The following is a 26,135-nucleotide window of genomic DNA, read 5'->3' as shown; positions in this document are numbered from 1 at the left end:
CCAACGATGGCAGAAGTAAGGAGGACATAAAATGCAGACTAGCACAAGCAAGGAAGAGCTTTCTTAAGAAAAGAAATTTGCTCACTTCAAACATTGATATCGGAATTAGAAAGATGTTTTTGAAGACTTTTGTGTGGAGCGTGGCATTGTATGGAAGTGAAACATGGACGATAACTAGCTCAGAAAGAAAGAGAATAGAAGCTTTTGAAATGTGGTGTTACAGAAGAATGCTGAAGGTGAGATGGATAGATCGAATCACGAATGAAGAGATACTGAATCGAATTGGTGAGAGGAGATCGATTTGGCTAAATTTGACGAGAAGAAGAGATAGAATGATAGGACACATCTTAAGACACCCAGGACTTGTTCAGTTGGTTTTTGAAGGAAGTGTAGGTGGCAAGAACGGTAGGGGTAGACCAAGGTATGAATATGACAAACAGATTAGAGCAGATGTAGGATGCAATAGCTACGTAGAAATGAAAAGGTTAGCACAGGATAGGGTGGCATGGAGAGCTGCATCAAACCAGTCTATGGACTGATGACTCAAACAACAACAACAAGAGGCTGTAATATAATATGCATCAGCAACATAAATTCAAGATAACCCCGTACTTCCTGCTAAGTGGAAAATCTGCTTTACATATTGACTGAGAAACTCGGCTATGGCAGTAGCCAGGCTGATTACGAACCTCCTTCCCCAGTCACTACAAAGCATTGCCCCGATGAGCCACTATTGCTGCCATGTGGTAGAGATTTGAGGATATCTCCTGATTTATTTATTTATTTATTTATTTATTTATTTATTTATTTATTTATTTATTTATTTATTTATTTATTTATTTATTTATTTTAATGGCCAGAAAATATAATAAGTGTGAGTCAATAAAAGAATGCTCTGTATCGCAAGGTCCAAAAGAAATTCAATTACGGAAGTATTACGATGAGCAAGAATTGGGCGGGTTATTCAAAACTCTGTGACAGAAGGTTTTTCGGGATCTCTGGTGACGAGTTTGAAGGCCACTGGCGGCGCTGTTACCATCTTGAGCACGTCAGAAAGTGGAGAGATGATTCACCTCAGCACTGAGAACCTGTGTTTAGAGTTTCGTGACATTAGCTGCAACGACATCGAAGCGGATTGACTCTTACTGGGAGGGCTACACAAGAGCTCTTTCCCATGCTAAATATAGCTGTTCTGCAATCCAAGGAATGTTCTTGAAGCGTGATTTTTTGATATCAAAGGACTAGATCAGTGCTGTATTGCATTAAAAAAGGCAAAGACTGACTGGGCTTAATTCCAGAGCGGGGAAAAACAGGCAATCCACGACCATTCGTCACATTTCGGAACGTCGCACTAACGCAAGAAAGCTGTTTGAAGGCTATCTCGCTAGGGACGATGGAAAAATGTGGTGACTTTAGACGAGGCATATGTGTACCTTAGTGATTGTAACAAACCCCGCTCGTTTTACTAACGACCTAGAAACAAAAAAAAGATATATCAAACATTGTATAAAGAATGCCAGGAAAGATTTCCAAGGGGTTTCATAATCATCGCCGGATAGTGCTACAATGGCACAATGGCAAGTTAATCATTCGCCGTGTCGCTAATAATGTGAAGGTGAACTCTGCATATTATCAGTGAGAGGTTTTGACACCCATTTACAGCACAGATATTCGAGCACTGCATGGGAGGGCGAAAAATCATGTATGGGTACATCAAGATATTGCATCCAGCCACACCTCCCGTTCGACTCTTCTATTCTTAGAGAGAATGGCGATGGAAACTGGAATTTGTGCAATTCCGTTTATTGACATGCATTTGGACTCCTAAAAAAGGGCCTTAGGAAATACACGTCGACGCACTATCAATGGCCTGCCAGGAGCAGTGGGATAAGGTAGACATGCTAGCTCTGCAAAAAAAGTCTGCTGCCATGGGAATTACGTTGTCGGGCTATAGTTAGAAATTGAACATGATCTTTGGTGGAGCCATGGCTGTATATAGCCTAAGCTTCAAATATCGTCCCCAGAGATCCCGAACGATCTTCTGTACAGGCACCCGCATTTCGCATTGGCACATTTTCTCCGCTTGGAAGACGAAGAAAGCGAGTTCATTTCCACATCTTTATGCTTTTCGGTGCAGCCAGGGCCGGGTTAAGTGGGGAGGGCTAAAGGGGCTGCAGCCCTGGGCCTCGCGTTCCAATGGGGCCCTGGCCGTTGGCCGAACCTAAAATTGTATAAAAAGGCCTGCTGTTCCACCTCCGTGCATGTATATGAATATTTACGCTGGCAAAATTTCGAACACGCACTCTTCCTTCCTTCTTATCAGCTGTCCGCGTTAGTATTTCATCACTGCTAGAATCAATTACCGTCCGGAGACACGAATCCTCGCTACTTACGTACTGTAATTATTGTAAAGGTTATTGTTGACGAAAATTTAAATCTGGCAGCTTGCGAGTACGGGCAGAGTGGGAAGGGGGAAAGAGGTCTAGGAAGTGAGCGGAAGGGGACAGGGGAAGCACGGTGGAATGCGCATGCTATACTATATATTTGCATCAGGAAGAGAACTTCCAGTTCACCTCTGATTATCGAACCACTCGTAAGTTACAACTGTAACGTTCTTGTAAAATGGATAGAAAATATCTTAGTGGTGCCAAGAAACGTAAGTTCTGTTTTGTATGTCGTTTTGATAGTGATTATGAGACAAATGTAAAATATGTTTTGGCATTTTGAAATATTAACATGGAAAATAGAGAAAAATTGTAGTCTATTTCAACATTTCCCTATTCATCAATTCAAGTGGAAGTAGTTCATCAATCAATAGTGATCTGCATTTAGGGCAGTCGCCCAGGTGGCAGATTCCCTATCTGTTGCTTTCCTAGCCTTTTCCGAAATGATTTCAAAGAAATTGGAAATTTATTGAACATCTCCCTTGGTAAGTTATTCCAATCCCTAACTCCCCTTCCTATAAATGAATATTTGCTCCAGTTTGTCCTCTCAATTCCAACTTTATCTTCATATTGTGATCTTTCCTACTTTTATAAACGCTATTCAAACTTATTCGTCTACTAATGTCATTCCACGCCATCTCTCCGCTGACAGCTCGGAACATACCACTTAGTCGAGCAGCTCTTCTTCTTTCTCTCAATTCTTCCCAACCCAAACATTGCAACATTTTTGTAACGTTACTCTTTTGTCGGAAATCACCCAGAAAAAATCGAGTTGTTTTTCTTTGGATTTTTTCCAGTTCTTGAATCAGGTAATCCTGGTGAGGGTCCCATACACTGGAACCATACTCCAGTTGGGGTCTTACCAGAGACTTATATGCCCTCTCCTTTACATCCTTACTACAACCCCTAAACACCCTCATAACCATGTGCAGAGATCGGTACCCTTTATTTACAATCCCATTTATGTGATTACCCCAATGAAGATCTTTCCTTATATTAACACCTAGATACTTACAATGATCCCCAAAAGGAACTTTCACCCCATCAACGCAGTAATTAAAACTGAGAGGACTTTTCCTATTTGTCAAAATCACAACCTGACTTTTAACCCCGTTTATCAACATACCATTGCCTGCTGTCCATCTCACAACATTTTCGAGGTCACGTTGCAGTTGCTCACAATCTTGTAACTTATTTATCACTCTATAGAGAATAACATCATCCGCAAAAAGCCTTACCTCAGATTCCACTCCTTTACTCATAACATTTATATATATAAGAAAACATAAAGGTCCGATAACACTGGCCTGAGGAACTCCCCTCTCAACTATTACAGGGTCAGACAAAACTTCACCTACTCTAACTCTCTGAGATCTACTTTCTAGAAATATAGCAACCCATTTAGTCACTCTTCTGTCTAGTCCAATTGCACTCATTTTTGCCAGTAGTCTCCCATGATCCACCCTATCAAATGCTTTAGACAGGTCAATCGCGATACAGTCCATTTGAACTCCAGAATCCAAGATATCTGCTATATCTTGCTGGAATCCTACAAGTTGAGCTTCAGTGGAATAATCTTTCCTAAAACCGAATTGCCTTCTATCGAACCAGTTATTAATTTCACAAACATGTCTAATATAATCAGAAAGAATGCCTTCCCAAAGCTTACATACAATGCATGTCAAACTTACTGGCCTGTAATTTTCAGCTTTATGTCTATCACCCTTTTCTTTATACACAGGGGCTACTATAGCAACTCTCCATTCATCTGGTATAGCTCCTCCGACCAAACAATAATCAAATAAGTACTTCAGATATGGTACTCTATCCCAACCCATTGTCTTTAGTATATCCCCAGAAATCTGATCAATTCCAGCCGCTTTTCTAGTTTTCAACTTTTGTATCTTATTGTAAATGTCATTGTTATCATATGTAAATTTTATTACTTCTTTGGCCTTAGTCTCCTCCTCTATCTCGACATTATCCTTGAAACCAACAATCTTTACATACTGCTGACTGAATACTTCTGCCTTTTGAAGATCTTCACATACACACTCCCCTTGTTCATTAATTATTCCTGGAATGTCCTTCTTGGAACCTGTTTATGCCTTAAAATACCTATACATACCCTTCCATTTTTCACTAAAATTCGTATGACTGCCAATTATGCTTGCCATTATGTTATCCTTCACTGCCTTCTTTGCTAGATTCAATTTTCTAGTAAGTTCCTTCAATTTCTCCTTACTTCCACAGCCATTTCTAACTCTATTTCTTTCCAGTCTGCACCTCCTTCTTAGTCTCTTTATTTCTCTATTATAATAAGGTGGGTCATTACCATTCCTTACCTACCTTAAAGGTACAAACCTGTTTCCGCATTCCTCAACAATTTCTTTAAACCCATCTCAGAGTCTGTTTACATTTTTATTTACCGTTTTCCACCGATCATAGTTACTTTTTAGAAACTGCCTCATGCCTGCTTTATCAGCCATATGGTACTGCCTAACAGTCCTACTTTTAAGACCTTCCTTTCTATCACATTTATTTTTAACTACCACAAAAACAGCTTCATGATCACTAATACCATCTATTACTTCAGTTTCCCTATAGAGCTCATCTGGTTTTATCAGCACCACATCCAGGATATTTTTCCCCCTGGTTGGTTCCATCACTTTCTGAATCAGCTGTCCTTCCCATATTAACTTATTTGCCATTTGTTGGTCATGTAGCAAAGGCTTTTCAGTCTGTCAAACACACAGCAAATACAATGTAAATTAAAACACTAAAAGCATATCTGTAAAACACACACTAACATACAAAGAATGACATGTTTCGTTCTACAAGAACATCCTCAGATTCTATCAAATCACTTAAAATAAGCTTATATATGTACAGTATTGTTTACGTAGCGTGACAAGTTTACGTAGCTTACAAATTCTTCTTTCACCAGAATGAACACTCCCCCTCCAACCATTCCTATCCTATCTCTACGATACACACTCCAGTGCCGTGAGAAAATTTCTGCATCCATTATATCATTTCTCAGCCATGATTCAACTCCTATTACAATATCTGGTAAATATATACCTATTAAATTACTTAATTCTATTCCTTTCTTTACAATACTTCTACAGTTCAACACTAACATTTTTATGTCATCCCTACTTGATTTCCAGTTCCCTGTTCCCTTATCACCGCTCCCTAGGCAATCCCGTTTCCCTGAATGTACCTCCCTATTACCCTTCCAAACAAATTTCCTAACTTATATGTACCACTGCGGTTTAAATGAAGGCCATCTGAGCGCAGATCCCTATCTCCTACCCACCCATTAGGATCTAGTTCTATAACGTGATGTTACGAAGAAGGGGCCCCACATTTTTAAATAGCTCAGGGCCCCCAAACACCTTAATCCGGCCATCCGGCACTGGGAGCAGCTGAGGAAATATAGGATTGCGAAGTGCGAGTGTCTGTAATAGAGTACAGGAGTGTAACGGTTCAATTAAGTATTTCGCGAAGAAACTCTTACAATAACGGACTGAAAGAAAAATGTATTTACATTAGTCATGGACGGTGATAGGGAACGTATTGTTGGGTTATTAAGTCGTTTACGTGGCGAGGGAACGAACATTAGTGCATGTACTACTCCATGTTTGGTCGTTGTTTAACCTTCATCCGCTCGCGCAGACGGCAGCTTGGCCGCCCATCATTTTGATCGGCGTTCGGACATTTCGTACCACGGACATTCCGTACCACTTGATTTTTGAGGACATTTCGTGCCATCTAGGTCGTTATCTACCTGCACACGGTTTTCCCGTAACCTCCAAATATTTACGTCAGGACAATCCGTACCACTTGATGTCAAATTGGAATTCCATGTCCACGCCAGCGGGCGTAATGAGCCTGACAAAAACACTTTATAAATCAGAAACAAAAATAATTTACAACATTTATTGAAGAAAACTTCTATACAATTTTCAATAATAGTCCTTTAAACTATACTTATAAGTTATTCTTCTTTTCCTGCCACGTTTTCCCACGAACTGCGTCCCACATGTGGATTTGGCCCTGTTCTACGGCCGGATGCCCTTCTTGACGCCAACTATATATGGAGGGATGTAATCACTATTGCGTGTTTCTGTTGTGGTTGGTAGTGTGGTATGTTGTCTGCATATGAGGAGAAGAGTGTTGGGACGGAAATATATACCCAGTCCCCGGGTCAGAAGAATTAATCAGAAGCGATTAAAATCGCCGTCCCGGCCGGGAATCGAACGCGGGTCCCTCTGAACGGAAGGCCAGTACGCTGACCATTCAGCCAACGAGTCAGACTATACTTATCACTTATGTTAACGTAAATAGGCCCGATTACCACAAGAAAGAAGAATTTTTGAAGTATAAATCCTAAAACAAAACAATGCAATAGAAATACACATCGCGTTCGGGCGCAATGTGCCTGACGAGCATAAGGATGGATAGCATTACCATTATTGGGAATATTTATAAACTCCTGCATTATTTCATTATCAAGATTCAAGATAAAAGATTCTGATGAACTGGCCGATATGAGCTTGAAGGTCACGGGGAAATAGGATACTACTGAAAGGTGGAAGTAGCTCGTATATAGCCCCACCAGCGAATGACGAATACAAGATGAGAATTAACACGTGTGTCAGTCAGATCAGTTGAACTTGACGGAAGGTTAACACCAGTAGTGGTCACACAGTGCGGAAGCTTCTGCGCCAGTAGTGAACAATGAATATACATCTGAATCACATTCTTTAGGATATTGTTTATCATCATCATCATCATCTGTTTACCCTCCAGGTTCGGCTTTTCCCTCGGACACAGCGAGGGATCCCACCTCTACCGCCTCAAGGGCAGTGTCCTGGAGCTTCAGACTCTTGGTCGGGGATACAACTGGGGAGAATGACCAGTACCTCGCCCAGGCGGCCTCACCTGCTATGCTGAACAGGGGCCTTGTGGAGGGATGGGAAGATTGGAAGGGATAGACAAGGGAGAGGGAAGGAAGCGGCCGTGGCCTTAAGTTCGGTACCATCCCGGCATTCGCCTGGAGGAGAAGTGGGAAACCACGGAAAACCACTTCGAGGATGGCTGAGGTGGGAATCGAACCCACCTCTACTCAGTTGACCTCCCGAGGCTGAGTGGACCCCGTTCCAGCCCTCGTACCACTTTTCAAATTTTCGTGGCAGAGCCGGGAATCGAACCCGGACCTCCGGGGATGGCAGCTAATCACGCTAACCACTACACCACAGAGGCGGACGGATATTGTTTATACTTCGCAATATTTTCCACTCTCTCAAGTGGTACGGAATGTCCTCTCCTGAATATTTTAAAGTCATCGGCTGATACTTCGCAGGTAATCAGACGGTCAAGTGGCACGAAATGTCCGTGGTACGAAATGTCCTAGAACCTGTTTGATCATCTTCATGAAATTTTCTTTACTCCACCCGCACAGCTTGCGAATAATCAGGGCTGGGCTGAGTGGCTTAGAAGTTTGAGGTGCTGGCCTTTCGACCCCAACTTGGCAGGTTCGATCCTGACTCAGTCTGGTGGTATTTGAAGGTGGTGAAATACGTCAACCTCGTGTCGGTACATTTACTGGCACGTAAAAGAACTCCTGCGGCATTAAATTCCGGCACCTCGCCGTAAAATTAGTTAGTGGGGCGTAAAGCAAAATAAAATTATTAAAAAAATAATCAGGACTGCAGTTCTGACAAAACTTCACAAGCACAGTTTTGACCAAAAATATTAAGTATTTCACAGAAATATTTATTACGTACGCCGAAGATATCTTCAAAATGAATTCAGTTCTCCGTGTCTTTGGTTAGTGAAATGAATACACTTTTTTAGTCCTTCAAGTATTTTTATCATACTTTTTTCCCCAAAAAATAGGCATATATATAATAAAAAAGAGGTTTAGGTCTATGCATTTACATTTTTACATTTGTCTTTTAAAATAATAACGCAAATCTAGAAGAGTTACTTCCACAGTTCCTCCAGAATTCGGAGAATATCTTCAGAACCACTGTATCGTTGAGACCTGAACGAAAGAGCACATAACGAGGTCGGTGGAAAGAGTGTTAGTATTTTCTGGCAAAAAAGAAGAAGCTATATTTCAACGAAAAAATTAATAGGAAAAACTTTCTGCCACACTAGTTTATAAAAAGATGAATATAGTTCCAAAATAATAGCAAAAATAAGTAAATATTTACGTACATCTTCTGATGAGGGATGGAAAAATAATTGTCGCGTCCGCTCGCAAGACGGCAGCTGAGATGGTAGGCAGTGGTGGACATGCTGAAATCGATCACGGGCTAGTAGTGAGAAGACTGAGGAATACCTGCTCCTCCCAGGCCTTTCTCAACTCTCTGGCGAGAAATGTGTGACATTATAAAAGTAATGCGGCCAATCTGCGACTACGGGAGTAGATAAAGGTTAATTCGAGGACGAAAGTATCTCGCATTAAATAGAAACTCTTGACCAAGTGCTGACTTCAGCAAGTACGGCAGATAGGCTAGTAAATGGTACTCGTTTCACGAAACTTGCGTTCTTATGACAATGTATAGATGACACCAATGACCGAGTATACATAAATGACGAAAACTGGTTGCTATGGTTACGGTGGTGTTAGAAAATAGCTTTCAAAGTTTATATTTAAAGGGAATATTGAAGGTGATCCCGGAGTTGGACGCAGAAGGAAATCGTGGGTAAATGATATCGAGGAATAGACAAACATCAACAAAACAGAGCAGATATCTCATCTGACGGCGTTTGCCGTAGTGGCCGCCAACGTCTGGACACGTACGGCACATGAAGAAGAGGAAGAAGAATAAGAAGAAGATTGAGGAATACTATCCGTTCTCATTTCATAAATACTCGTCGAAAATAACATTCTCGTTTGCACATAAATGCAATGCAAATTTCCATTGAACTAGTATTAACCTTAAGAGAAGTTGGAATGCCGATATTATGCGAAGGACAGGGGTTCTTTAAGGTGCCATCATATAAATTTTGTCATCTGAGCGCATCGGGAAATCACTTGCAAAATATCACACTATGCGAAAGGGTTCTCGAAGAGGAATATTACATCTGTCCGCTTGTGGGAGGAGACGGTAGATCACATCCCCTTCTCCCCCGCCTGTCTTTTAGGAGGCGACTGAAAGTGCTTCCAGGGGGTTCTGAACTTGGGAGCGTCGGTTGGCGACCACGGGGCCCTTAGCTGAGTCCTGGCATTTCTTCCACTTACTTGTGTCATCTTACGTATCCGACCTCCCTTAATCAACCCCTTGTTAGTGGGGAGGTAGAATGACACCCACGGTTTGCCCCGCCTGTTGTAAAAGGCGACATAAAGGGCCCCAGGATCTCTCAACTTCGCAGCGCGGGTTGGCGACCACGGGGCCCTTAGCTGAGTCCTGGCATTTCTTCTACTTGTGTCATCTCACGTAGCCGATATCCCTTGGTCAACCCCTTGTTGGCGGGGAGGTAGAATAACACCCAGGATATGCCCTGCCTGTCGTAAGAAGCGACTAAAAGGGGCTCCTGGGGCTCTCAACTTGGCAGCGTGGGTTGGTGACCACGGTCCCTTAGATGAGTCCTGGCATTTCTTCCACGTACTGGTTCCATTCGCCTCACTTTCATCTAACCTACCCGACCTCCCTTGGTCAACTCTTGTTCTTTTCCGACCCGGACAGTATTAGGTTTCCGAGGCCTAGGGAACGTTTCATTTTCACGCCCTTCGTAGCCCTTGTCTTCATTTGGCTGATACCTTCAGTTTTCAAAGTGTCGGATCCCTTCCATTTTGCCCTCCGATTAGTGTTGATAGAGGATTGCTGCTAGTTGTACTCCCTCTTAATGTAATAATCATCACCATCACTCAGCTATCGTGATGTACACCTTTTGAAGTGGTGCAATCTAGGTGCCCGGCACCAATTTCGACACTCCGATTGCGTTGGTTTGCAGCAGCGACAACTTAATTTTAGTGGAACGGATACTATGCCTGAGTTAATTTAATTGTCAGGTCACAATGAGTGCGCCAATATAGATCCCAGCAAGGAGAAGGACGGCCTGGATTTTACACCGCCCTTCAAAAATCGACTACCGTACATCAGCACATCACCGACCAAATGCCTCACGCTCCTTGAGGCGGTAAAGGTGAGATCCCTTGCTGAGTCCGAGGGAAAAATCAACCCTGGAGGAGGTAAAAGGGATGAATTGAATTGGCTTTTAGTGCCAGGAGTGACCGAGGAAAATGTTCGGCTCGCCAGGTGTAGGTCATTTTGAATTGACGCCATAGGCAACCTGCGCGTTTCAATGAGGATGAAATTATGATGAAGACGACATATACACCCAGCCCCCGTGCCAGCGGAATTAACCAGTGATGGTTAACATTACCGACCCTGCCGGGAATAGAACCCGGGACCCTTGTGACGCTAACCACTTAGCCATCGAGCCGGACTATATAAAAGATGCAAGGGAAGAACTGAAGGAACAGTAAAAAAGAGGCTGTTCTATTTTGAACATTCCACTTGTAACAAGACTTACCAATTTAAAAGCTTCCTCCACATTGTGTTTCCTGGCACGCAGGAACGCCAGTAAGAACGTGTCATCAGTTTGGCCGTACAAATTCTTCTCGGCTGAAACAAGAATTGAAAGACACGTTTACAACAGTATCTATGAACAATGTCCATCAGTCGCTTAACGTGTGAGGACTCTTTGTGCGACCGAGCTTGATAGTTGCAATCGTATAAGTGCGGCCAGTATTCAGTATTTGGGAGATAGTGAGTTCGAAACCCACTGTCGGCAGCCCTGAAGATGGTTTTCTGTGGTTTCCCAGGCCTATATCAAGGTTACATAAGGAATAGTGAATAATGATCAGTATTGTTTGTATTTACATATCTACCTTTTACATAAATAATTAATCGCCGCGCCGGCCCCGTGGTGTGGGGGTAGCGTGCCTGCCTCTTACCCGGAGGCCTCGGGTTCGATTCCCGGCCGGGTCAGGGATATTTACCTGGATCTGAGTGCTGGTTCGAGGTCCAATCAGCCTACGTGATTAGAATTGAGGAGCTATCTGACGGTGAGGTAGCGGCCCCGGTCTAGAAAGCCAAAAATAACGCCGAGAGGATTCGTCGTGCTGACCCCACGACACCTCGTAATCAGCAGGCCTTCGGGCTGAGCAGCGGTCGCTTGGCAGCCCAAGGCCCTTCAAGGCTGTAGTGCCATGGGGTTTGTTTGTTTTTGTTTGTTTAATTCAGAAATCACACGAATGAAACTTTTGTGAATAATTTTGGAAAATTATTAAAGCGAAATTCAAGCGACGGGGAAGATTATTTCGGAAATAGCGCGAAAACCTGGCCCCTTTTCGCAAAATCATCCATAAATTAATGCGAATAAATCAAGCCTCTAATGTATGCCTAACTTTATCAGGATTTCCGTAGCAGCTTGAATTTCAGTTCCTCTCGGTGCCACTTCACTCATACGTAGTGAACATCGTCTCGCGGGCGGTTTCTCATTCGCTTCCCTTCTCACTTTATTGTTTTATTTCAACGCAGATGAGCCTCCGTGGCTCAGACGGCAGCATGCCGGCCTCGTACCGGTTAGTTCCGTGGTTCAAATCCCGGTTTCTCCATGTGAGATTTGTGCTGGACAAAGCGGAGGCGGGACAGGTTTTTCTCCGGGTACTCCGGTTTTCCATGTCATCTTTTATTCCAGCAACACTCTCCAATATCAATTCATTTCATCTGTTAGTCATTAATCACTGCCCCAGAGGAGTGCAACAGGCTTCGGCAGCCGGCACAATTCCCATCCTTGCCGCTAGATGGGGGCTTCGTTCATTCCATTCCTGACCCGTTCGAATGACTGGAAATGGGCCATGGATTTTTAACGCAGATGTCAGTTTGCACTCGGGAGATAATGGTTTCGAACCCCATTGCCGACAATCCTGAAGATGGTTTTCCGTGGTTTACCATTTTCACACCGCTCAAATGCTGGAGTTGTACCTTAAATAAGGCCACGGCCGCTCACTTCCTTCCCACTCCAAGCCCTTTCCTATCCCATCGTTGCCATAAGACCTAGCTGTGTCGGTGCTACGCAAAGCAGATTGTATTTTTTTCTTTTTTTTTTTTTAGAAAGGGCCCTTGAGTTTGTGGTTCTGTCTAGAAAATCACGTAATGAATGACATAATGGTAACACGTTAAAACTCGGTACTGCACAATAACTTGATACGTGTAGTATGTATTCACAATAATAATGGCGTGTGACCTCCGAAGAGGCCTGGTGCCGGTCTTTCGAGTTAACGCCATATACGCGACCTGTGCGTCTATGACGATGGGGCCCTACCTGTGATGAATTCTAATGTTGAAAACAGCACACACACCCAGACCCCGAGCCATCGGAATTAACCAATGAAGATTAAATTCCCAGACCCGACCGGGAATTGAACCCGAGACCCTCTGAACCAAAGGCCAGCACGCTAACCATTTAGCCATGATAATGAAGCTACAGAACCGTATTTGTTGTATCATAGAGACATACGACATGGAAATGTAAACTTGTACAAACTCAAATGATTTTCTTTCAATATTTAAAGCAAACAAACAGTAATAATGAAAATGTTACAGCTTTTGTGTTTTCTTCGCGAAAGTTGGCCATCCTTCACTCTGTCTTAGTAATTTGTACGGCCTCCTCTGGCATTGTCCAGATCTCTGAGATTAGTACACTGACATCATCTTTCCATCTGGAAACTATAATGAGATCTGGGAGTGACTGCGGAGGTTGTCGAAGATCAAAAACAACCGTTCTCAACCTGTCCCATGCATGCACAATGTAATTCATGTCCTGTGAATTACCTGGCCAATTCCTAATGGCTCCGTTCGTATAGCAATGTGCTGCTGTGGGTGGACACTACGAGAACTACTTAGAGGCATGTTCGTCGACGAATTGACCGTATGGAGCTGCAGTACGGGCGATGTTTTCGTGGATTTATTCAGTCATTTTATAGTGCTGTCTTTATATTATTAATTTTAATGCCATAACGTTCCGGCAGAACTACGTGCTTACTGGTGGGTGTTTTAATAGGTACTATAGAGCTTTCTTTCACGTTCTAATTAAATCAATTTCAAAATACGGTGGATCTTAGCAGTAAACCGCAAGAAGTAAATCGGTTTAAGTACTTTCATTAACACAGAATAACTCTTTACGAAAGTTATTTAATTTGTTTGCAAATAGGTTAACAGTCACAAACAAATTATTATAGCAATGCTATATTTGCAAAGTAAGCTGCAGTAGGCCATCTTTTTTAAAGAACACTAGTAGACGGAATATTGTAGTCTATAACCGTACCCTTAATGAGAGGCAGTATATAATAATAATAATAATAATAATAATAATAATAATAATAATAATAATAATAATAATAATAATAATAATAATAATAGGTCTATTAATATATCACATTTCAGTAGAGAGCAACGTGTGACATTCAGTGACGACCTCAAATAATTAATTGTAAAATGCAGTATATAGAAATATAATGTTCGGTTCCATGGCTAAATGGTTAGTGTGCTGGCGTTTGATGACGGCGGTCGTGGGTTCGATTCCCAGCTGGGTGAGGAATTTTAACCATTACTGGTTAATTCCGCTGGCACGTGGCTGGGTGTATGTGTCGCTTCATCATTATTTCATCCGTCACGACGCGCAGGTCACCTATTAGTGTCAGATCAGAAAAAGACCTGCACCTAGTGAGCCGAACTTGCCATCAGACACTCCCGCCACTAAAAGCCATATGCCATTTCATTTTAGAAATATAATTACAGAAATAGGCCTACATTACACAGTACCAATAGCTCACAGAAATACCTTACTTTACAAATGCGTCATCGTACGTAAATTTGTGCCGTCGTCCCGAGGTCGTGTAACTATTTTCAGGCACAGCCCTAATGCCAATCTTACATTTCTGGCAGCATCGGGAATCAAACAGGGAACCGTAGGACGGTGCATAATAGAGCTAACCTTTACACTACGGACGTGGACTTCATCACTGGTACTACAAATACAGAAATAGTATGTATATAATCATTCATTGGCAACGTTGAGTGATTTCAATTCTTTTTTTCCTTATGCTAAGTTTTCTTGATAATGAACACGCGGTTTCAAAATCAGGAATTTCAATTGGTCCAAGATCAAGTCTCTGCCTTTTTATGGTGAAAAGTTCTCCTAATTTGCTTCCCTTGTTAAATCCCCGCGTTTGAGATGCGAGGGCAAGATCATTTCACAGCGTTTCAGTCTCTCGAACACGCAAGTTCAATATCACACTATTAAACAAGGAATGACATTTCGTTCTTTATAGTGTGTATTTCCTTGTTCAATAGTGTGTTTTTTACAGGTATATTACAGTGTAATATTTATATTGAACTTGTGTGTTCGACAGACTGAAACATTGAACTGAGACGACAATGGAAGGTGCGACTTCCTTCTTAACAAAACATTCACAGTTTTGATAAGTTCTGAGTGAACTGTATAAGTAACAACTGAAATATGCTTACATCTCTCACACGGAGAGCATTCATACGGGAACAATTAATCGCCACCCTGGCAGCATTTACCTTCGCTAACATGATATCGTATTACAAATAGGCCAAAACTATCGTTTATTCTATTGTTAGTTCCTGCGAAGTGTTTTTATTGTAAACATGACCACTTTTTGCAAGAATGGAAGAAATTGGCTGATAGCTGTCATATAAAACACTCTGAAATCAGACTGTCGGCCATTGCAACACACGTGTGTCGACGCGCAATCTGCCGTAGTCTCCCCGTAGCTGACTAAATAATAATAGTGTAACTTCAGTGTTTTATATGACAGCTATCAGCCTAATTCTTCCAATCTTGCAGAAAGTGCCATGTTTACAGTAAAAACAGTTCTCAGGGAATAGCAATAGAGAACTGCTATTGTGATAAGAGAACGTCCGAGCAACGTAGTGATTTATGTATCAGTAGCGGTGATAGTGAGATTAATGTTCATACACACATTCAACAATGCTGTCTTCAGAAAAAAAAGTAGTTTTGGCCTATTTCCACTAGGGCTGTGCCTGAAAATACTTGCACCACCTCGGGACGGGGACACGATTACGCATTTGTAAAATGAGGTATTTCTGTGAGCTACTGGTATTGTGTAATGTAGGCCTATTTCTGTAATTATATTTCTATATACTGCATATTAAAATTAATTATGTGAGGTCGTGACTGAATATTATAATATTTCACACGTTCTTCTGTATTGAAATTTGATATATTATTGTTATTATACTGCCTATCATTAAAACTACGGTTATAGATTACAATAGTGTGTATACTAGTGTGCTTTAAAAATATGGCCTACTGCAGCTTACTTTGCAAATATAACATTGCTATAATAATTTGTAATTGTTAACCCATTTGTAAAAAAATTAAAATAAGTTTCGTTCAAAATTATATTGTATTAATTAAAATATAAACCGAGTTACTTCTTGGGATTTACAGCTAAGATCCACCGTCTTTTGAAATCAATTTCGCTAGATTGTGAAAGAAAGCTCTGTATGGCAATATCTATTAATGCAGCCAAAAGTAAGCACATAGTTCTTCCGGAACGTTATGTCATTGCAAAATAATAACCTAAAGACAGAAATATAAAATGATTGAATGAATGCATGTAAACATCGCACGTACTCCAGCTTCTTACGGTTAATTGTTTATGAACATGCCTCTAAGTAGTTCTCGTAGTACCCACCCGCAGCAGCACATTGCTATACGCATTGAGCCTATAGTTGATACCCGTCTCTCACACGAAGATCCTCGCTGATTATGAGGGCGAGCATGCCGTCGACGAAAATGAATTCAGCACCATATTCATAGTACAAACGGTGCAAGAATTTCACCTGGCCAGTTAACGTCCCTGTTATTGGTATCAACGGTGTATGGGGCCGTGCATAATCCAATCCCAGCCCAAAACTTCAGACCACCGCCTCTAAATTCATGCACCTCTTCAACATACTGGTACTCTCCACCCCGTCATTTACGACTCCAAACCGTTTGTCGAGATGTACCGACCCAAGTGATATCCGTGTTCCATCCGCAAACACGATATTACGCTGTTCATTCAACCACATGTTAAGAAGTTGGAAGGTGCATCTTCTTCTACCCAGCGAGTTGGCCGTACGGTTAGGGTCGCGTAGATGTGAGCTTGACTTCGATATATGGTCGGTTAGATTCCTGAAAATGGTTTTCCGTGGTTTCCTATATTCACACCAGTCAAATGCTGGTGTTGTACCTTAATTAAGGGTAAAAGACGCAACCTCTCATTCCCACCCTTGTGTCGCTGAAAACCGTCCATGTGTTGGTGCGAACTAAACATGTACAGGAGCAAAATGCATCTGGTCACCGTACGTATGTTGCTTACCTGCCATGTTTAAGTAAAATGTGTTTCCCTTTTAGTGTTCTATCACCTCCACTTGATCCGAAGCAGATCCTGCGTCATAACATTTCATAACATTTGTCCTCATTTTTTTCGAAAACGAAAGTTATTGACCTAAACCCTTATACACGACTTATTGTTGAGTGTCTCCCAACAGGTACATTGAAGCTCGTTGAAATCGTCTGGACGCAGGGTCTGACCTCTCCTTGTTAGAGCTAGGATCATCTGAAACATTGTGTAACAAGTGCCACGCGATGTTACCTAGCGACAGTACCTTGAGAGGTGCACAGCCCGTCACACATTTTACTGAACGACTTATTTACGATCATTTGATTTTCTCAATTGGAAATTAAATAACATTTCTTGAAGTACCTTTGTACAAAGCCATCCGGTGGTTAACGCTTCAGACGTCTAAGTTACACACAGTTTTGATTTAAAAAGTCATGGAAACTTATTTGCTGACTCTCATACGTACATTGCAGAGACTTGTGTAACACTAAGAGCAGACATATATTAATTACTCTCTTTCTTTGCTGTGGTTTCACGTTACAGAAACACAGTGAACGTTTTCCTCGACGAAAGAATAAGACTGCGTAGTTAGCAGCCATGGCCTTAAGTAAGGTACAGCCACAGCATTTAATGGGATACAACAAAACACTACTTCCCCACCTCCTGGAAACTTGCCAAAGTTATTATGATACCCAAGGCACACTCTGACCCCACCTTCCCACAAATTTACAGACCCATCTCCCTCCTATCCTTACTCTACAAACTATTTGAATCTCTTCTCCTCACCCGAGTCCAATCCCGAGGAAAAGCATTTTCTCGACGACGAGCAATTCGGATTCAGAAATGAGCACTCTTCCACCCACCAACTCATGAGGCTCGCTGAACAGATCTCAAAGAATTACAACTAAAAGAGGCACGCGGGAGTCTGTTTTCTAGACACCTCGTGCGTGTTTGATAGGGTATGGCATCAAGGTCTCATTAGAAAACTCAAACTTCTTGACTTCCCACTTCACTTCGTGCGTGTCTTTCTAGCTACCTTGCAGACAGGAAACCCCAGGTCGAAGATAACAACACCTTGTCGGACCGCCGCCCTAACAGTACTGGGGCCCCTCAGGGTGGGATGATCTCTCCCGTGTTATTCAATTCCTATATGTCAGACATACCACATCCGCCGCGCGTGGTTGTCTACATGTACGCAGAAAAGACTGTTATATTATCTGTCTCATGGCAACCACTCGGTATACAAAATTACCTCCAAGAAGGCCTCTCCAACTTCGAACCGTGGCTTCGGCATTGGAGAATCAAAATGAATGGTTACGAAGAGTAGTGCCACACTCTTGTATAAACACACTATGATCCCCAACCACTGATCTTTCTTGCGGAAGCTATTCCGGTGGTTCAGTTTCATTAAATACCTGGGTGTTTCCCTGGGCAGAGGATTGACTTTCAAGGATTATGTAGCCCGCATTTTGACCAAGGCGCTCAGACGCCTTTCCAAAAGTATTTCTTTAATGAAAGCCGACAACGGGCCGAAGTTAACAGATTCCTACTGCACAAAACATCCGTTCGGTCAATCCACAAGTATGTCAGTGCCATCTGGGGGAACGCTGCCAAAACGCACCTGGACCGATTCCGAAGAGTCCAAAATCGTGCACTCCGCATAACAACCGGTGCGCAATGGTTCGAAAGGAATCGAGACATCCACAATGACCTTTACATTGATGATATCTATACTAGAATACAGGATACTACCCGAAATTCTATTATGGTATAGACTCCAAACCAAACCACCTCATTTCTTAATTGGGTAAACATGATAGCGAAGTCCCTTCTAACCTAAGCACCTCCTCGTCGTGCAGGTCACTTTCTGGCCAGCTCAATTCCGTTCAACAAATGCCATCTTCAGGGTTGACTCCGATGGGATTTGAACCCGCTATCTCCCAAATGTAACCTCACAGCTACTCGACACTAACCACATGGCCAAGTCACCCGGTTATTTCTGTCTTTAATGAAGCATATAGAAACCTCTGAAGGGTAAGGGCTTTACAACAGATAAACTCTCTATATTTAACGATCAAAGGTTATCCGTCCGTTCTCTTCAGAGAGATAAGAAGTCTTGTGCGCCTGGGAAACATTCGTAATTCTACTGTTACAAGTCTTACGTCTAGGCGTCATTTGAGGAGAATTTCCCTCAAATCCAACATCTGAATCTGCGAAAATCCCAATTCTTCAAAGTGTCGGTCGTCTTCCACTTCCCTTCTCATTCGTGTTAGTAGAGGTGGTGGTGGTGATGATTGTTTTAAGGGAAAGCACAACTGAGCAAGCATCCTCTATTAATACTAATCAGAGGGAAAATGTCCCACACTTCGGAAAGTGAAGACGTCAGCAAAAGAAGGACATACGAAGGGCGTGAAAATTAAAGACTCCCTAGGCCTCGGAAATGTAATCCCATCGGGGTCGAAAAAGAACCAGAGTTGACCAAAGTAGGTAAAATAGGAAAAATGAACGTGAGGAGCTTGACACAAGAAAGTGGAAGCAGGACTCCGGTCCCATGGTCGCCAAACCACGCTCCCAGTTTATAAACTCCCTCTTAGTCACCTCTCATGACAGGCAATGGATACCGTACATGTTATTCTACCGTACCCATAGGGGTAGTGTTAATAGGGGACCGCTGTTCAGTCGTAATTTCTCCTAAAATACTAATCACTACCACCCTTACAAATGATCAATTAAGACATCACAAACGTAATAGTAACATTCTTTCTGCTACAAAATTCCAGTTACGAAATTAAACATAAATAATTATGTCTTATGGCCGGGGTTACGGAAGTTACCGTCAAAAACCGTGTGATGGAAGTGCAATCTTAGCAACCGTGCAAGCAGTGATGTGATGATGATGCTTGTTGTTTAAAGGGGCCTCAGGCAGTGATGTAAGGTATTGAAATGAAATGAAATGGCGTATGGCTTTTACTGCCAAGAGTGTCGGAGGACATGTTCGGCTCGCCAGGTGGAGGTCTTTTGATCCGACTCCCGTAGGCGACCTGCGCGTCGTGATGAGGATGAAATGAAATGAAGACGACACAAACACCCAGCCCCCGTGCCAGCGAAATTAACCAATGATGGTTAAAATTCCTGACCCTGCCGGGAATTGAACCCGGGACCCCTGTGACCAAAGGCCAGCACGCTAACCATTTAGCCATGGAGCCGGACATGTAAGGTATTGATGGATGGCCAGACAATGTTACCTAGCAACCGTGCAGGCAGTGAAGTTAAGTATGGATGGATAGTCAGACAATGTTACCTAACAACCGTGCAGGCAGTGAAGTTAGGTATGGATGGATAGTCAGACAATGTTACCCAGCAACCGCGCAGGCAGTGAAGTTAGGTATGGATGGATAGTCAGATAATGTTACCCAGCAACCGCGCAGGCAGTGAAGTTAGGTATGGATGGATAGTCAGACAATGTTACCTAGCAACCGTGCAGGAAGTGAAGTTAAGTATGGATGGATAGTCAGACAATGTTACCTAACAACCGTGCAGGCAGTGAAGTTAGGTATGGATGGATAGTCAGACAACGTTACCTAACAACCGTGCAGGTTGTGATGTAAGGTATTGATGGATGGCCAGACAATGTTACCTAGCAACCGTGCAAGCAGTGAAGTTAGGTATGGATGGATAGTCAGACAACGTTACCTAACAACCGTGCAGGTTGTGATGTAAGGTATGGATGGATGGCCAGACAATGTTACCTAGCAACCGTGCAGGCTGTGATGTAAGGTATGGATGGATAGTCAGACAATGATACCTAGCAACCTTGCAGGTTGTGATGTAAGGTATGGATGGATGGCCAGACAACGTTACCTAGCAACCGTGCAGGCAGTGAAGTTAGGTATGGATGGATAGTCAGACAATGTTACCTAACAACCGTGCAGGTTGTGATGTAAGGTATGGATGGATAGTAAGACAATGTTACCTAGCAACCGTGCAGGCTGTGATGTAAGGTATGGATGGATGGTAAGACAATGTTACCTAACAACCGTGCAGGAAGTGAAGTATGGATGGATAGTCAGACAATGTTACCTAACAACCGTGCAGGCAGTGAAGTTAGCTATGGATGGATAGTCAGACAACGTTACCTAACAACCGCGCAGGTTGTGATGTAAGGTATGGATGGATAGTCAGACAATGTTACCTAACAGCCGTGCAGGTTGTGATGTAAGGTATGGATGGATAGTCAGACAATGTTACCTAACAACCGTGCAGGTTGTGATGTAAGGTATGGATGGATGGCCAGATAATGTTACCTAGCAACCGTGCAGGCTGTGATGTAAGGTATGGATGGATAGTCAGACAATGATACCTAGCAACCTTGCAGGTTGTGATGTAAGGTATGGATGGATGGTAAGACAATGTTACCTAGCAACCGTGCAGGCAGTGAAGTTAGGTATGGATGAATGGCCAAACAATGTTACCTAGCAACCGTTCAGGTTGTGATGTAAGGTATGATGGGTGGTAAGACAATGTTACCTAGCAACCGTGCAGGCAGTGAAGTTAGGTACGGATGGATGGCCAGACAATGTTACCTAGCAACCGTGCAGGTTGTGATGTAAGTTATGGATGGATGGTAAGACAATGTTACCTAGCAACCGTGCAGGAAGTGAAGTTAGGTATGGATGGATGGTAACACAATGTTACCTAGCAACCGTGAAGGCAGTGAAGTTAGGTATGGATGGATAGTCAGACAATATTACCCAGCAACCGCGCAGGCAGTGAAGTTAGCTATGGATGGATAGTCAGACAATGTTACCTAGGAATCTTGCAGGTTGTGATGTAAGGTGTGGATGGATAGTCAGATAATGTTACCCAGCAACCGTGCAGGCAGTGAAGTTAGGTATGGATGGATGGTAAGACAATGTTACCTAGCAACCGTGCAGGTTCTGATGTAAGGTATGGATGGATGGCCAGACAATATTACGTAGCAACCGTGCAGACTATGTCTTATGGCTGGTTTCAGTATGAAATTAGCAGTCGTTGATGGAAGGCCACAACCGAGAGACATATATTTATGATCATTTCATTTTTCAAAGGGAAAAGCGATTTTTTTTAATTTTCCTACAGTTTTAAATGGAACGTCGTGAAATCCGAAGCATCAGTTGCAATGAAACGTCGTTGAATTATAAATTAAGACATTGTCACTGTCACAAACTCTGCCCACAACATGAATAAATGAGGCTTCATCATCAAATTTTGAAGTATAGGGTGTGTTTACAAGAGCAAGTGTCTTGTCCTACCCACATTCCGGTAAGGACTACCGTGTTGGTGAAACTAGTTGGACAATACCAGACTCAGTTAAGGAACCAAATTTCCCAACCCACGTTCCCAAACTGAGAGCCCCACGCCCTCGTTCAATCGCCCCTTTCGAAAGGCATGGGATACCGTGGATGCATTCTACAGGGGGAATTCAATAATACTTTTGGTTTGGCACTTATGATCCTCCTGCAATGAATCAACACTGGGCCATTCGACAAGCACTTTGCAGACCAGAAGACTGCCTGCGATACTTACAAAGCACCAAGCTACGGAGGAGTTCGATGTTACTCCGAGCGATGACCGGCTCTTCGTTCAGCTCCACGCGGGCCCGTTCTTGCCACTGGCTGGACAGACGTAGAGGGTCCGAGAAGTTGTCCTCATCCAAACCCATGCTCCTACAGCAAACAGATAATAATAAAAAGTTAAGATAAAATAATTGTGACCTTACACATAGAACATAAATAAAATTTAAGCAGATAAACGCTTCGAGTTGAACATGTTACAGTTAATTTATCTCGAGTCGGCACGGATGTTTCGGGAATTAAATTCCGATAGTAAGCCTTACCTCATGCAGACTAGAAAACGTACCTTTGAGGATAGGTAAACTGGCTACTGAGCAAGTATACGCAAAGAAAATATACTCTAATAAAAGTATCCTTACACCTTCACACGAAAGTATCCTCGAAGTATTCCTCGGATGTACTTCCTAGAAGTCGATATTCCAACGAAGTGGGCCCTGGTGGGTTTGAGTACCTGCCAAACCAGAAAGAACCAAACCCCATGGTGCAACAGCCCCGAAAGGCCTTGGCCTACCACGCGACCGCTCTTCAGCAGATTACGACGTGTCGTGTGGTCAACACGACGAATCTTCATGGCCGTTATTCTTGGGTTTCTAGACCGGGGCCGCCATCTCACCATCTGACAGCTGCTCAGTTGTAATCACGTAGGCTGAGTGGACTTCGAACCAGCTCTCAGATCCAGGTAAAACTCCCTGACCTGGCCGGGAATCGAATCCAGGGCCTTCGGGTAATAGGCAGCCACGCTATCCATACCCCGCAGGGCCGGCTTCTTGAGTACCTACCACTTGCTGGAACGTCTCCGAGGGAATGGCAGACCATTGTTCCCGTAGCGCTCTACGAAGCATTGTCAGTGATATTGGAGTCTTGAGCGAAGTAGTCGTCCTAATTCTTACCAGCGGTCTTATAAGGACTGAAGTTGGGTCTGTAGGCTGGCAGTCCACATACGGAACCGTATTGTCCATAAAGCACTATGGAAGGAAGCATTATCAAACTGACACACAGTAATCGCCACCACCACATTTCGACCGTAGAGACATACAGCTCGTCGAAATGTTCATATATCCTGAATTAGTTCGTACACCCAAACCTCATCATCAAAATCTTCTTGTCCCTCTCTAACATTCGGGCGGGCTCGACATTTTAGGACAGCCGTTTCCATCTTAATCGGTCCCACAAATCGTTTTCGGCCGGTCCATTTTCCTTCAAGTCCCTTTGCATTCAACGCAGCCGATCTCTTCCTCCGCTTCCTTCTACACACTTTCCCTCAGTATTTTTAATTAACGTAATCGTCATCACTTCTCGTAACGTGAGCATACAATTGCAGCCTTCTCTCTTGAACTTTCTGGCGAATTCGTTTCGCATTAACATTTCCTCGGATTTTCTCATTTCGTATTTTTCCATTCCCGTGACTCCACTCATCGACCTCAACATTTTCATATCTGCCACATCCATTTTGTTTTCGTGTACTTCCTTGATCCCCACATCTCCGTTCCGATCCTGTCACAAAGTACGCCTGACATCTTCCTCAATTCAACCATCAGCGTTTATCCTACACGTCACCTCCGAGTCCAAATTCCTCTTCTTATCCACTGTAGAAACACTTAATTTTTTACACTCTTCCCAATACTTCATAATTTTGATCAGCCTTTCTCTCTGTCCTCACATAAACCACATGAGAGTCCCTAATGTATGTGTCTCATTCGATGCAACGTTTTGTTACTTCTCTTTAAGAATATATGAAAAATAATGTCTCCACACTTCACCTTAGACCTTATTTGAGGTATCTCTCTTTTCTCTAGTTCGACCTAATTGCAAGAAGCTGAAACGTTGTGATTGTCCCTCAAAATGTTGTCTTTAAAGTGTCGCAAATACTGTACCATTATATTGAGCTGCGAGAATGGATATTTAACGCAGTAAAAATTTTGCAGTAGGACGCCGCTTGAGAGGGCGTGATGCTATATAGAGAGCGGGAAGCGAGAAGGTGATTTCCCGAGGCAAGGCGTGGTCATGTATGACGAAGAAAGAATATGTGAGGAAGAGAGAAAGAGAGATGGGATTTTGTCTGGGGGAGAGACCTCCCATCTTAACAGAGATTTTAGCGGGAGCAGACAGGCCCACCACATTACGGAAATTGTGTCGTAATTCCCGTAATTGAAGGCTTCTCAGGAAAATAAAAAGATGGAAATGATGGCCAGAATTTTACTAAGCTATAGATACCTCTAGGTTTATTAACATAGAATGAGATCAATAAATATGTACCAAGCAGAACCACCGTGGGAAGCTCTGTAGTGGCCACATTCCAGACTCAGGTTGTTTCTCGGGACTTTCCCTGGCGTCCTTTGGTGTGTTGCCTCATATAAAAGCTGAGTGATATGGGGGGAGATCATCCAGTTGACTATCATATTGCGGCCAGCACGCGTCGCACGTCTGCCTAGATTGCGCCAGAAACCTTTTGTTCAGAACAAAGACAGTGTGTAATTATTACAGTGCGATAACTTTGATCCAGTGGATAGGTGACTTACAGAGTTACAGGGGGTGGATTTGTAAGTGGCGCGATGTTCAGATACATATCAATGAGATCGCGTGTGCTTAATGGTATCAGTAACAAAAGAACGCCGTGCTTGTAGACTCGGATAAATAGAGGTAGGGGCGAAGCTCCCGAGGTGCCGAGGAAGTGTGGACAATAGGCTAAGGAGGTCTATATTTGTCCTCTGATAGACTGTTGAATCCAAGTTAAGCGGGCATAAAAACACAATAACCGAGTGGATAGTCTATAGAGCAGAAAATAGTTTATGGCACAGTGCACAAGTCAGCAAGTATGCAGTTATCGGAGAATGGAGGACGAGGAGTGTGTATTGCAAAGTGTTAGCGCTCTGTGCTAGCTCAACCTAAATAAATGTCCAGAATGTGGCGTTGTGTTTAAAGTGAATATTTCATTGTAGTAAGAAGTCGAGATATTCCGAGGGGAGTGAGAGGCAAGAACTTCAGAACGTGGCTTCGAAGACGCTACCTTGAACGAGGCATCCCTCAAGAAGAAGACAGCACCATGAACCAGCGGGGCAGGAAGACCGGACTCCAAGAAACGACCCTGGCTGAGACCTCTACCGTGATGGGCTAAATCATGCTAGCCTACCCAGAGGGAGAGAGGAGGAGATCAAATGAGATAAGTGGACCATGAATTACTAGACATATGGTAGAGTTAAGGTGTCACGCAGAGATAGTAGAATTAAACGTGTAAATGTTAATATAGGATTTGATTGTGGCCCATCAGGTTGCCTATTAAGATTGTTTTGATATATCTAAGGATAAGAGTAGTTAAATTTGTTTTTTTTATCTTTATGTAAAGCAGACAATGAGGTAACATTTGTTATCGCGGCAAGAGGTAGTGTGCCTAGTGATACATGTTTGTTTGAGTACGATAGACCGGATATTTTCCTTTGGGTCGGTCGTGAAATACATTTTACTTGTAGGATCAGGATCACTATGTGTAATTCCCATTATATTCCAGGGGAAGGGCAGACATACCTGCGTAATGTAAGGTATGCATGCTGATGGTATTTATTTAGTTAAGGGGCTCTATGTACGTGCCTTAGACGGGCGTAAACTATAGCG

General features: G+C 42.9%; 1 protein-coding gene across 2 annotated transcripts in view; it reads right to left on the bottom strand.

Moving 5' to 3' along the window:
• The window catches only part of LOC136877215 (alpha-tocopherol transfer protein-like), an 86,346-nt gene that overhangs the window by 45,474 nt on the left and 14,737 nt on the right, over positions 1 to 26,135 (bottom strand). For both annotated transcript variants that reach the window (XM_067151061.2, XM_067151062.2), the window contains exons 2-3: positions 22,480 to 22,619; positions 11,001 to 11,092 (exon numbers count right to left, since the gene is read on the bottom strand). In XM_067151061.2, the coding sequence (XP_067007162.2) occupies positions 11,001 to 11,092; positions 22,480 to 22,619 (232 nt within the window). The remainder of the gene's footprint in view (positions 1 to 11,000; positions 11,093 to 22,479; positions 22,620 to 26,135) is intronic.

The sequence above is a fragment of the Anabrus simplex genome, chromosome 7 (genome assembly GCF_040414725.1).
Source record: "Anabrus simplex isolate iqAnaSimp1 chromosome 7, ASM4041472v1, whole genome shotgun sequence".
In the NCBI taxonomy this organism is placed as follows: Eukaryota; Metazoa; Arthropoda; class Insecta; order Orthoptera; family Tettigoniidae; genus Anabrus; species Anabrus simplex.
This window is presented reverse-complemented; position numbering and strand designations above follow the sequence as displayed.